Below are 11,616 nucleotides of genomic sequence, written 5' to 3'. Positions count from 1 at the left end.
GCAGGTCATGCCTGAATGACAGAGAAAACGCGTAGTTGCACAACATTACAAAGAAAGCAGAAGTTATAACATCAGATATAACAGAATTTCCAAATCAATATATAACCCTAAAACCCTATAATATATAGAAACCATTCATCTTAAATGTAGTTTAATGCGACATGTCCATTTTTATGTCCAGTAAAGCGTGTGGCTAACATTTCATATCCAGTTTAAGTTAACTGGACCTGAAACTGACTTCCCTGAATTTGTATACCTAACGCTGCTGCAGTGCACACAGGAATCACGCAAGAAAAAAACTGCTTGCATTGCATCACTGAAAAACCACAATTCCCAGCATACAGTTGGGCAGGCGCAGATCCAACCTGCTGGGTCGGTGCCCTCCAGCTCCTCATCACCGCTGCCTCACGTCGCTACCTCTCGGATCCGTTAGTGGAGAAATGGCTGCAGCTCTGTCCCGTGCCCTCAAACTGCCCGGTAAGATGCGCTACACGTATTTCATCCGCAGACAAAGAGAAACGACACAGACTTCAGCTACACAATGAACAGAGACCACCACCGGCCAGTCTCACTCACTGGCCGGTGGTGGTCTCCTCTCCTCTTTCAACTCTGCTCTTTAAATGCGATTTATTCATCTAATTCCCTGATGTGTCGCACACAGTTTGGATCTGCTCCGCGCCACCCCGCGCGATTGAGTATTATGTTTTACACAGTTTGTTATATAAGATGGACACTGTTATCTGTGAAAACAGACCACCATGCTGCTGACGTCTTTGTATCAAAGCGTGTCTGCTGTGTGTTGCTGCTGCCGCCCGAGAGCTAGCTGCTAATGTTAACCCTAACACAACCAAGCTGCTGCACAGTAAACAACTGAGCGACGGTCATTTATATTATAGTTGACTGCAGCCAGGCTAAACACTGTACAGTACATACAAATGCTCCTCATGCATCCACTGATATGCATCTGTAATTATATGTATCTAATGGCTTCTGTAATAGTATTCCTAGCTCTATTTACTGTTATCCTATATTTTAAATTTATTATTTATTTATGTTTTTATTTGTAACGTTTTAAAAAAATATATGCATAACATATCTAATCACATATAACCAACAGTTATCACTATAATTAGTACTAATAGAAGCATTATATATATGTAATTGATGCATTAATAAAGGTATTTTTACAAACAGTTTGTCTCAAAGGGCTTTAGACAGAATCATGACAACATCCTCTGCCCTTAGACCCTCACAAAGACTTAGACCCTTTTAACAAGGAACATTTTTGGGAAACGTCAGGGTGAGCAACAGAGGTGGGATCCCTCACCCAGGACAGGCAGATGTGCAATAGATGTTGTATACAGACAAGAAAACAGTTTATGGGATATGGGAAAACATGGAAATGGTTAACAAGAGCTGATGAAGGCAGCTTCTGGTGGGAGGAAAGGCAGGGAGGGCAGGCCAGCTTAACAGGAGTTAAGATGATATGTATGAAATAGTAACTTTATTCTTTTTAATTCCCTGATATTGTCCTGTTTGTAGTTAAATTAAAGTCTAATTATAACATAATTCAATTTTGATATTAATATGTGAATAAAATATTACATTTCCAGTCTGTCAATCATGACCAGGAATTGTCATTGTGAAAAAAGAACATGTTCTGAGACTGAATGAGTTGTCATTGCTAAGTGTTCAGAGTAAAGTAAAGACACATCTAATGGTCCAGTGCTGCTAGAGAGCGACTAGTGCAAATTGAGTTCACAGGACACCTGATCCTCACCAACACATCCTGTGTCTCTGCAGGGAAGAAGGGCTCGGAGCTCGGGGAGTACGACCCCCTCACTCAGGCAGACAGCGAGGACGAGAGCGAGGAGGATGATCTCGTGCTCAACTACCCCCGAAACGGCCTGGGCAGGGACAGCTGCCTCGGCCCGGGGTCCTCCAAGCTGCGAGGGGGCCGGTCCGGAAGACTGGTGGGGGCCAAAGACGAGGCGCAGGAGGACGAGGAGGAAGAAGAGGAGGACGAGTGGAGAGAGAGACTCCCCAGCAAATCCAGGCAGGACAGAGATGACATGAAAGGAACGCAGTACTGGAGCCAAAGGGACTCGGGCAGGGACAGGGTGGGGGAGGACAGAGGTGGGGCCGGCCCGCTAGGAGCTGCCGGGCTGGGGGATCACAGCACAGAAGCAGAAGAGAAGAGGATGAGGATGAAGAACGCCATCCGGAGCGCCTTTTTCCTGGTCCCCCTGGTGTGTGCCACATTGCTGGTGCTGCTGTGTGCATTCCTGATCCCCTGCCAGAAGGGAGATCCGCAGTGGGAGAGAGCGCTGGGAGACGAAGGAGGTACAAGGAGCAGTGTTGTATGAAGTTTGCATGTACTTACTGTAACATATTAATTACGGTGGTGCGCCCACTGTCTTCGTAAGGACTTACGTAGGAGACTCTTTGGCTAGACATGTGCTCACCCTTTAATTACTCAACTGTAATTACACAGGATTGTGAGAATCGCTCTGTTTCAGCATGCGCTACTCAACTATTGTAGAATGACGAACTCATAAATATAACTCAATAATATTATGAGTTAAATGACAACATGAGAATTCATAATAGTAATTAAGAATAAGAAAAATGCACATGGACAAGCCAGTCAAGAAATGAATGTTTTGATATTTACTCCTATGTCATTTTTCGGCTGTAACAAACTGTAAACATTGTCTGTGGGTCTAGGTGTGAATCCACCCGCGCTGGCGTTATGGGATGTTGATGGTGATTCTGTGGAGGACGTGTTTCTTGGTGTCACTGAACAGACCAATGACACCCATCACACGCAGAGGAACAAAAGTATGTGAGGAATTCTTTCAAAAAAAGAAAAGAAAAGAAAAAAGGCATGGCTGGTGTTTATCTACACCTCAAGCTTCTTGTGGCTGCTGTTTGTACTGAACTGGTCTAATTGTGTTTTCTTCATCTCAGTTTACAGTGCGGTGGCGCTGTCTGCGCTCAGTGGTGAGGTGCTGTGGAAGAAAGTCATAAGCGAGCCGGTGATGTCCATCCAGTGCGGTCTGCAGTACAGCTCCCAGCCGTCAACAGTGTGTCTCCTCATCAGCAAATCCACTATCACAGCAGTCAATGGCACCACAGGTTAGAGGACACGCTGCACAGGTTTCTATCAGTCTCACCAACCACTCCTACAAACTTTTTATATTTGGTTTCCATTTGTCGTTGGAATATCGTGAGAGATTTCTTCACATGTAATTAAAAAATGTAGTATTTCTCCACCACTATTTTCCCACCCAGAAGTCAAGAGGGTCACAACTTTTGAAAACAGGTCAATGAGGGAAACCTACACCAAGTATTCAAAGTGTTAAGACAAAACAAGGTCAAAGAGGTTTCTTTTCGCTCCCCAGGGAAGAACATGTCGTCAGTCCAGCTGAAGAACATTGAATCCCAGGCGGTCCTACTTCCAGACCTCCAGGGCGACTCAGTGCCAGACCTGCTCGTAGCCACCCTGCCTGCAGATGAGGTAGAGCTTCAGCTGTATGCAGACATTTGGGTTCCCCTGGGAAAAAAATGATGTGTTTTGTTGTTTTTCTTTCATGTGAAAAGAAGTAAATACAACATCTGTTCTAAACAGATGTTAGGAAATGAGTCGATCATAACATGTGAATGCGCTGTTACCGTTTCAAGAACTTAAAACAAAGAAGAAACCCGTCATTAACTGAAATGTTTGAGCACCATTTTGCTTGTTGATAAAAATCTCTGCCTCACATCTCCCGGTAATGACTGCTGGCTCCTCTAAACAACCGACTAAAGAGTCTGAGAATAAAGCTCAAAATGTTTCCGGCTTAAAAGAGTCCACTGCTGGAAATGTCACTGAGAGAAGGCAGCGGAAACTGTGGAGGTGGAAAAACAAAATCTACTGCACAGAGAAGCAAAGTAAAACCTCCACATGACTGTAAAACAGATAACAGGAGGGTTTCACTTCCACAGGAGTGATGGTGCATCGTTTTGTACGGAGCAGACATCAGAGGGGAACCTCACCTGTGACCTCATCACAGAAGTGAATGTGTGAAATCTGTATAATAACATCTGGATTGAGGAGTTTTGGACACAAGAGCTACAGAATGTGCTATTTTTTTTATTTCATGGGTGTTTTCTTTACTAAAAAGCTGCAGTTACCTATACCTTTTCTCCTATGCAGATGAAGTTACACCTAGGTCTATACATAGTTTGCAATGCAGTGCAACTATACATCCTGGACATTTATAACCCTTAGGCCTGAAAAGCACTGAGAACCTGGTGTCTTGACAATGTCAGCCGATTTCCATGAGTCCCTCAATAAGTTAATAATAGATGAAATTCACTAGTCTAGTCTCACGTACACGGATTCAAAGAGCAGTGGTTTGGTGAATCATTCCCCTGATCGCTGTATTCGTTTGTCCAGGCTCTGGATCTCTCCCTGACGTTGATCTCTGGGCGGACCGGGACGCAGCTCGGACATCCTGTGCCCTTCAACCTCACCGGACAAGGAAAGCTGATCGGTCCTTTGCTGCATGAGACGCAAAAGGGAGCGTTTTACATCCTCTTCGGACTCGGTAAAAGGAACAGAATATACTACAATCAGACTCAGTTTCAGATTGTTTACATTGTGGTTTTACATGACTATGTGTCTGTCTCCTCAGGAAACGTGGAGGCCATCTCTCTGCGTGATATTTACATCCGCGCCACTGGCAAAATGCCCATCACACAGGCGCTTAAAATTAGAGATCCAGGGTGGGAGGAGCTCAAGAAAACCAATTCGTCCTCATTCATACACATCTACAGGTATGCCTTAGTGACTGGCACTTCCTATTTTATTTACCCGTTTATTTCATGGGAGCTAAACAGAAAGTGTTAAACGTGTAAGTCATAACAACATACATGTTTCTGACTGATACAAATCTTTTCTCTGGCCTCTTCTCTCCAGAGGATCAGAGCAAGTGCACTTCCTGCTCCCTCTTGTGGCCGGCTTTGGCAACAACCACAACAGCCTGGACACCGTTTCTAACCTGAACGCCACCAGAAGCGACTGGGTGCTGGTGTACGCCTTCAGCAAACTGTCGCTGCTCAAACAGAGGGACATACGTAAGAAATGGACCGTTAACTCACCTCCCATTCGCAGGTAAACGCTGCATATCACTCTGGTAAACACACCGATCACAAAACAGGTTATACCGAAGAATTTATTTCTTTAAATCTGTTTTTCCCCCCCCTTTTATAGCCAACCAGCCCTGGGGCACTTCAATGAGGATGGAGTCCTTGACCTTTTCTTTCAACATTCAGCAAATGGCATCATGGGGGTAAAACCATTTTTTTTCACAGTCAATATTGAGTTAGACATTAGATCCTCGCCTCTCCAGTTTCCCCTGGTGTCTCTGTGTTTTTTGCTCTGACCGTTGTGTTTTTGCCCTCTTCTCCATCTTGTCAGGCGCAAGTCGTTGATGGGGCGAACGGGAACCTCCTCTGGTCTGCAGAGTTCGTGTGTCCTCGTCTCCATCTGCAAACTTCTGCAATTTCCACCTCGACCGGCCAATCGGCTTTCCTTTTCTGGGCCAGCGAACCAATCAATGCACAGAAGAACGTTACCAAGACAACCGTGAGTCTGCCACACAGGATTTTTGCAGCAAAAACACAAAGATTTGAAAGAATATTAGGGCAACATTGAGAAAAACAATTTCTCCCACACACCAAGAATAAAGTCATAATTCAATGAGAATAAAGTGATAGTATTTTAACCTGTTGTTTTAGAGGGGGAAAGTTGTTAAGATGGTGGCTGTGGAGCAGTTTGTGACGTTGTACTTCAGTGTAGGTTTCACAGACAAGGAGATATTTAATCTTTTGGCACATCAGCACCACGCTGTCATCAGTATCAGGACTTTGAAAAGAATATGCAAGAAAATGCATCTAATCTGCAGAAAGAACCAGGCGGACTTGGAGGAAATCGCTGCTTTTTTCTCATAATATTATGACTTTATTCTCATAAAACTATGACTTCATTCTTAAAGTCTGTGAAAAAAATCTGTTTTCTTAATGTGGCCCTAATACTCGGTCATACAAAGCGCACTGCTCTGCATGAATAAGAGTTAGGGCTTATGGTGAAATACTCAAACTGTGAACTGGCTGTACAGGTGGCACCAGGTGTTGCTGCAGCAGAGCCACTCATCAGAAAACTCTTCCTGCTGCACTCCACGTATCCCACAGTCCTGCTGGAGCTCACCAGCACCACAGACACAGCCGTCACCTCCGCAGGTAAAAGTCTCCACAGTTAGAAAGTGCCGTTGCTGCAGGATACTGTATGAAAACCATTATCATTTGCCACCTAAACATCGGATCTGTGTGTTTCTCCTGCTTCCTCCCTGACAGTGAGTTATGCGGAGCATCAGAAAGACGCCTCCTACATCACCGTATCCTCTCGGCCCACGACTGACTCGCCCAGCGCTCGGATAGTCAAGAGCATGAGCCTCAGAGCTGCAATCGCCGAGGGGCAAATCCTGAGACTGGGGGAAAGCACCAAGACGACAGCGCCGGTTAAACCCAGCGAGTTCGAGGTCAAGAAGTTCTTTGGGCGTCTGTCCTTCAAACATCAGGTGAGAAACACAGAGGGAGGTTGAATCAGTGAGAGGAGCAGCCATATTTACCTGAGGCTCAATAACAACAGTCAGCGATAAGCATCTCTTTTCTCCTTTTAGTGATGAGACACCGCTGCGACCACGGTACAAGCGGCTGGAGTGAGGATAAAGGGATAAAAGCTGTGGATACCTCTGCACTACGGAGAAACTGAGAATCCATTCGAGGCTGTTTACATATTGTTACAAATTAACCTTCTGTTACTTGAGCGAGTTCTTCACTCATTTGTAGGTAGAGATTTTGTTTTCATTGTTTTAGTTCATATTGTGTTTGTACAATGGCAATGATTTAAATTATTCTATTTGCGTACGACTGAATGTTAATTATTGTGTGGACTTGACGACGGAGGAATAACTTCAACCTGTGGATGGTGAGGGTGAAAGAACATTTCAATGTGTTTACAGTATGCATCACTTATATAACTCTTCAAGGCCAGTGTATTCATGTGGTGTCATCCCTCAGTCACACGCATTTCGTTGCAAAGCCACTAAATCGTGTTCTTTCTGCTCATCACCCAGTTGACTTGTATAGGGTAAATCTGTAAATATGTAATGCTGTACAGTATTTATTGGTTTGCTTTTAACGTTTTGAATTTTATTGTTGGATTTTTTTTCTTTCCTTTGTTTTGGTCTGATTTTGTATGTTACATAATCAACCACTGTTTTATTTTCTCTGGATATGTGGCTGCTAAGGGTTATGGCATTTAAATGTAAATGTAAGCTGCAACTTCACATATTGCAAGAGAAAGTATGAAACCACCTCGTTACTGCTGACGTGTCTCCTGTGTCGTTTATTATCAACCCTTTTTTGTGTGTTTTGTGTTTTTTTGTATCCACTGAAATTATGCAAAATACCTGAGTTATTATTAGCAAGTGAGACTGGTGTGTTGTTACCGGACCGCAGGGCGGCGCTGTTGCACGTCCACGTCCAAAAGAAGATTATCCATTCCCCACACACAGTTTTCCGCATTGCTGCCGCAGCTCCCGCTGTAAACATGGCGTCGGCCCTCGGTCGCCTGGCCAGGCTGTCGGCCTTCACCACCGTCCACCGCGCCCCCTCCTCCTCCTGCGGGCCGGGAAGGGCCGTGGCTCCGTGTCGGTCGGCCGTGTCCACATCGTCCGGTGCTGTCCCACCCAAACCGAAGAAGGTGAGTGTCGGTGTGGAGTGACGTAACAGCCCGGTTATGGAGGAGAGGGAAGAGGGGTCCTCCCTGGAGGAGATAGACCCATCAGTAGAAACCAGTGTGGGGCACGTTACTTTTAAAAAGTAATCAGTTACTAGTTACCTTCCCCCAAAAGTAACTGAATTGCTATTAGAGTAACTGACAGGAATAGAAACTATTGTGTTACTTTTTTATAAAATGCCCAAATATGTCAAACTTCTTCGATCTAACCAGAGCGATTGATATGGCTCTGGACCTAACCCCCTAACCTAGGGTTTATCTGGAACTAACCAACTCACTCAGTATTCCTCCGCACAGGCAGGCTCCGCGACGCCCTGCTATGCGGAGGAATACTGAGTGAGTTGGTTAGTTCCAGATAAATGTTTTTTTTTTTTGGCTAGTTGATGGACTGAGACAAATTTACCAGGTGTAATATTTTGTGACAGGACTTCTTGAGTCAAACATTTTATCGTCAGCTACGGTTAAACAGGGGAAACAGTAACTTTATGTATTACTCCTTACTGAAAAAAGTAGCGCCGTTATTCCCATCAGTGGTAGAAACACAATGACATGATAATGAATCCATGTGGGTGTTTTATGTCTTCAGAGATTTGAATGTGACAGCTCTGCTGCAGTGTTTCTCGCTGATAAAGTAGAAGTAATCCATGGACAAGCTGCTGCCTGACATGATGAACTAACTTAGTTGTTTCTATGGTGGGATGTGTGACACTGGGGAGCAGACCCCCTTCGGCCTTTTCCGGATTGCTCTGGTAGTGGTGCCCTTCTTGTATGTGGGGACTCAGATCAGCAAGAGCTTTGCTGCGCTGCTGGAGGAGCACGACATCTTTGTCCCCGAGGACGATGACGATGATGACTGAGGGGTGTGTAGGCTTCCTGGTTATCAGGTACCACTGGCTTGGATTGTGGGTTTCACTGTGAATTGTGACAAAGTACACACACACACACACACACACACACACACTTGATCCAGTCTATTTGGTGCATGGGCATCTGTTGTGGGAGTCATTCACTTAACCAGTAAATGACACATCCACTATATGCTGAATTCAAGTAAAAGCTGAAACTATGAAATTAATTATATCCAGGAGTATCCTGCTGCCTATAAATATTAACATGTATTTAGATGTTATATACAGTATATATTACACACAGACAGCTGAATACACCGGTAGAAAGGGTTTATTTTATTGTAATACTCTTGTGTGATTGTTGTTGATGCACAGGGTTTGTCAGGTAATAAAGTGCCATAGTTAATGTTATTGAAAATAACGGGAGAGCATGGGTGTTTTTTTTTTTTTTTAAAAAGAAAAATGTCTCCACTCACTCTGAAACTCTTTCTTTCCTCCACAGATCACCTGGTCGTCCACCTCCGGGTCTGTGAGCCTCCGCCTTCCTCTGCCGTGTTCTTGAGTCGCTTGTGTCTGCACTGAATTCAGGGTTTTTGCTGGATAGCTTCCTAGATAGGGCTGTTGCAGGCTTATTATAGCACATTGTATTTGCATGCACTATATGTCTTAATGAAGGGATTGACAACTGTTAAATACAGCACATGCTCAGTGGATTTCGATGCAAGTTGATTGTTGACATTTGTGCACTTGGAAGTGTTTAGTTGAGATGAGAACTGTCTATTTTTTGTCAATAAACCACCGATACAATCTAAAGAGTAACATGTATCCAGCTGTAACACAAAATAAACACTAATATACAATTCATACATTTGTGGGGAGAAACAGGGAACAATTAAAGATATAATAGGTCTCTTAGAGGTCCCAAGTATCTTCAGAACAGGATTTCTAGGTACACAAAACAGTTCCTCCAGTTCCAATATCTCCAAATGGCAGACTGTTGTAACCAGCTTCATTAGGACAGTGAAAAACACCTGCATTCATAGAACTACCTGTTTATAGCATGTTTATTTTGGTTGAACTGTCCCATTAAGTCAATACCTGGAGATACGATTGTGAACAAAAGACAACTTTAGGCGTGTGATTGTTAAGTGTATATTTACAGTCAGGGGGAACATCTGTTACACTGGACACAAGCAAAGCGGGGTCAGAGGCCGTCAGACAGCTACACAGTTCATGGGTCATGACCCTTGTAGAATTTGGAAAGGAAGTCAGCGGGACGTGCCTCCTCACTCTCGTGGAAGTAGCGCATTATGTGGGTCTTCTGCTTCCAGATGTGGATCGTTTCCTGGAGCTCCATCTTGCCCTGGAGGTCAAATAACATGCACAGAGAAAAATATCAAAGTTAAATTGAAATAACACTGATGGGACGGCCTGGGCAGCCTGTTAGTTCAATAAGTGGGTTTAAATGATAATGGAAAGTTTTCAGATTTGTGTAAGACTGTTTTTACCTTAATGACGAGCATGTCAATTACACGGGGGTCAGTGACGTGCTTGTTTTTATCGAACATCTCCCTCACTTTGTCTCTTCCCTGACGCGTTGTGATGTCAAGCTGAAATCCAGAAACTGTGGAGAAAGAAAAGAGTAAAACGGTTTGCACTGCATCCGCATCATACAGGGTTTTTACAAGGCTCACCTTTAATTATTTACTACTTAACAGAGGCCATGAAAAGACCAAATCCAATTTCTCACCCAGTGCAAAATACTATGTTTGAACAGTACAGAGGAATAGTCAGATCAGACTTTAGCTGCTCAATCTGCATTTAATGAAGAGATCAATCAGATCATGGTTTTTGTATTAAAATATGATTTGTAAAGAATATGGAGGCACACATTGTCACAATCTCTACCCTCTTGAACACTGAATCATAAGTAATACCTAAAGCTCAGTATAGATATAGCAAGGGAAAGACACATCTAATAACAATCAACAAGCACAAGTCGGCTCTCCTTTCTGGTTTAAAGTTGCACCAATGCACCGCAAAGTGTAAACGGATAATAAACCCACACAACAGCCGATTACCATCGATAATAGTAATAATAAAAAACTGGCTTTTCCTAAACGCACAGGTCAATATCAGATCTCATGTAAATGCAGGTGTTGCACTGGATCATGATGCTAAAAGACAAATAAACAGTTGGTAGTGTGGGAGCGGGGGTGTTTCATGCAGGTTTTGGTTTTCTCATTATTCATTTAGTTGACATTACGACTTCGACGTTTGTATCAAACGCTGTTGAGCAGAGAGCGTGTGTTAAACGCAGTGTTGTGTTTAGTTTGCTGTTGCCAGCAGCAGCTAACATTAGTCATGACTCTGAGCTCCTCACAGACGCGACCTTGACGCTCGCTCTGCTTCCCTCCACCTCCACGCGCCGCGGCGCCGCGAGCCTCACCTGTGTTGGGGACCTCTCGGTACCAGGCCCGGTACAGCTCCCGGACCCTGCGCTTGGCTTCGTCCACGTCCCTGCTCAAAATGGGTTTGACAACTCTGGAGGCAGCAGCTGCCGCTCGGGTCGCGGACGCCATGACTGCTGCTGTTACACAGCTTCCGGTTTTACTTCCTCAGTGGTGTAATTATGTTGTTGAAGAGCACCGTGCTGCCCCCTAGAGGAGAGACTGGCTCAGGGCAACAGAGCGCCAGCCAAGAAAAATACATACCGACTTCTCTTTAAGGGCTCCAGGGATGGATCAAGATACATCCATGGCTCCAGGCTGCCCCAAAATGGGGGCATTTTGCCCCTAATAATGATACAATGCAAGTAAATTTTTCATCTACTCGCTCATGTGCAACCAATAAATTTGCTTCTTTTTTTAACTGGTGAAACATGGAAGGGGCAACTCAAAGAATCTGTAAATATGTCATTAC

At 44.2% G+C, this 11,616-nt stretch overlaps 3 protein-coding genes across 3 annotated transcripts; 2 read left to right on the top strand and 1 right to left on the bottom strand.

The window, feature by feature from the left end:
* The first annotated feature begins 353 nt into the window (after positions 1 to 353).
* fam234b (family with sequence similarity 234 member B) lies at positions 354 to 7,405 on the top strand. The gene is made up of 13 exons (XM_083976429.1): positions 354 to 477; positions 1,804 to 2,343; positions 2,728 to 2,841; positions 2,971 to 3,138; positions 3,405 to 3,520; positions 4,442 to 4,592; positions 4,680 to 4,821; positions 4,964 to 5,158; positions 5,258 to 5,336; positions 5,465 to 5,632; positions 6,165 to 6,285; positions 6,400 to 6,623; positions 6,726 to 7,405. Exons 1-13 carry the CDS (start codon positions 441 to 443, stop codon positions 6,726 to 6,728), a joined length of 2,058 nt encoding a protein of 685 aa, XP_083832555.1. The 5' UTR covers positions 354 to 440; the 3' UTR covers positions 6,729 to 7,405.
* A 252-nt stretch (positions 7,406 to 7,657) lies between these two features.
* smdt1a (single-pass membrane protein with aspartate-rich tail 1a) lies at positions 7,658 to 9,649 on the top strand (the record flags this gene model as incomplete). Its single annotated transcript, XM_083976858.1, has 3 exons — positions 7,658 to 7,810; positions 8,566 to 8,730; positions 9,197 to 9,649. The coding sequence occupies 2 exons, from the start codon at positions 7,658 to 7,660 to the stop codon at positions 8,701 to 8,703; spliced, it is 291 nt and encodes a 96-aa protein (XP_083832984.1). The 3' UTR covers positions 8,704 to 8,730; positions 9,197 to 9,649.
* Positions 9,650 to 9,832: 183 nt separating this feature from the next.
* On the bottom strand, positions 9,833 to 11,319 carry ndufa6 (NADH:ubiquinone oxidoreductase subunit A6). Its single transcript, XM_083976854.1, has 3 exons — positions 11,144 to 11,319; positions 10,203 to 10,318; positions 9,833 to 10,057 (listed from the first exon to the last, which is right to left on the bottom strand). The coding sequence occupies exons 1-3, from the start codon at positions 11,274 to 11,276 to the stop codon at positions 9,926 to 9,928; spliced, it is 381 nt and encodes a 126-aa protein (XP_083832980.1). The 5' UTR covers positions 11,277 to 11,319; the 3' UTR covers positions 9,833 to 9,925.
* Positions 11,320 to 11,616: the final 297 nt, after the last annotated feature.

Source organism: Trachurus trachurus (assembly GCF_905171665.1).
Source record: "Trachurus trachurus genome assembly, chromosome: 8".
Taxonomy (NCBI): Eukaryota; Metazoa; Chordata; class Actinopteri; order Carangiformes; family Carangidae; genus Trachurus; species Trachurus trachurus.
Note: the sequence above shows the minus strand (reverse complement) of the source record. Positions and strands in the feature narration are given on the sequence as shown.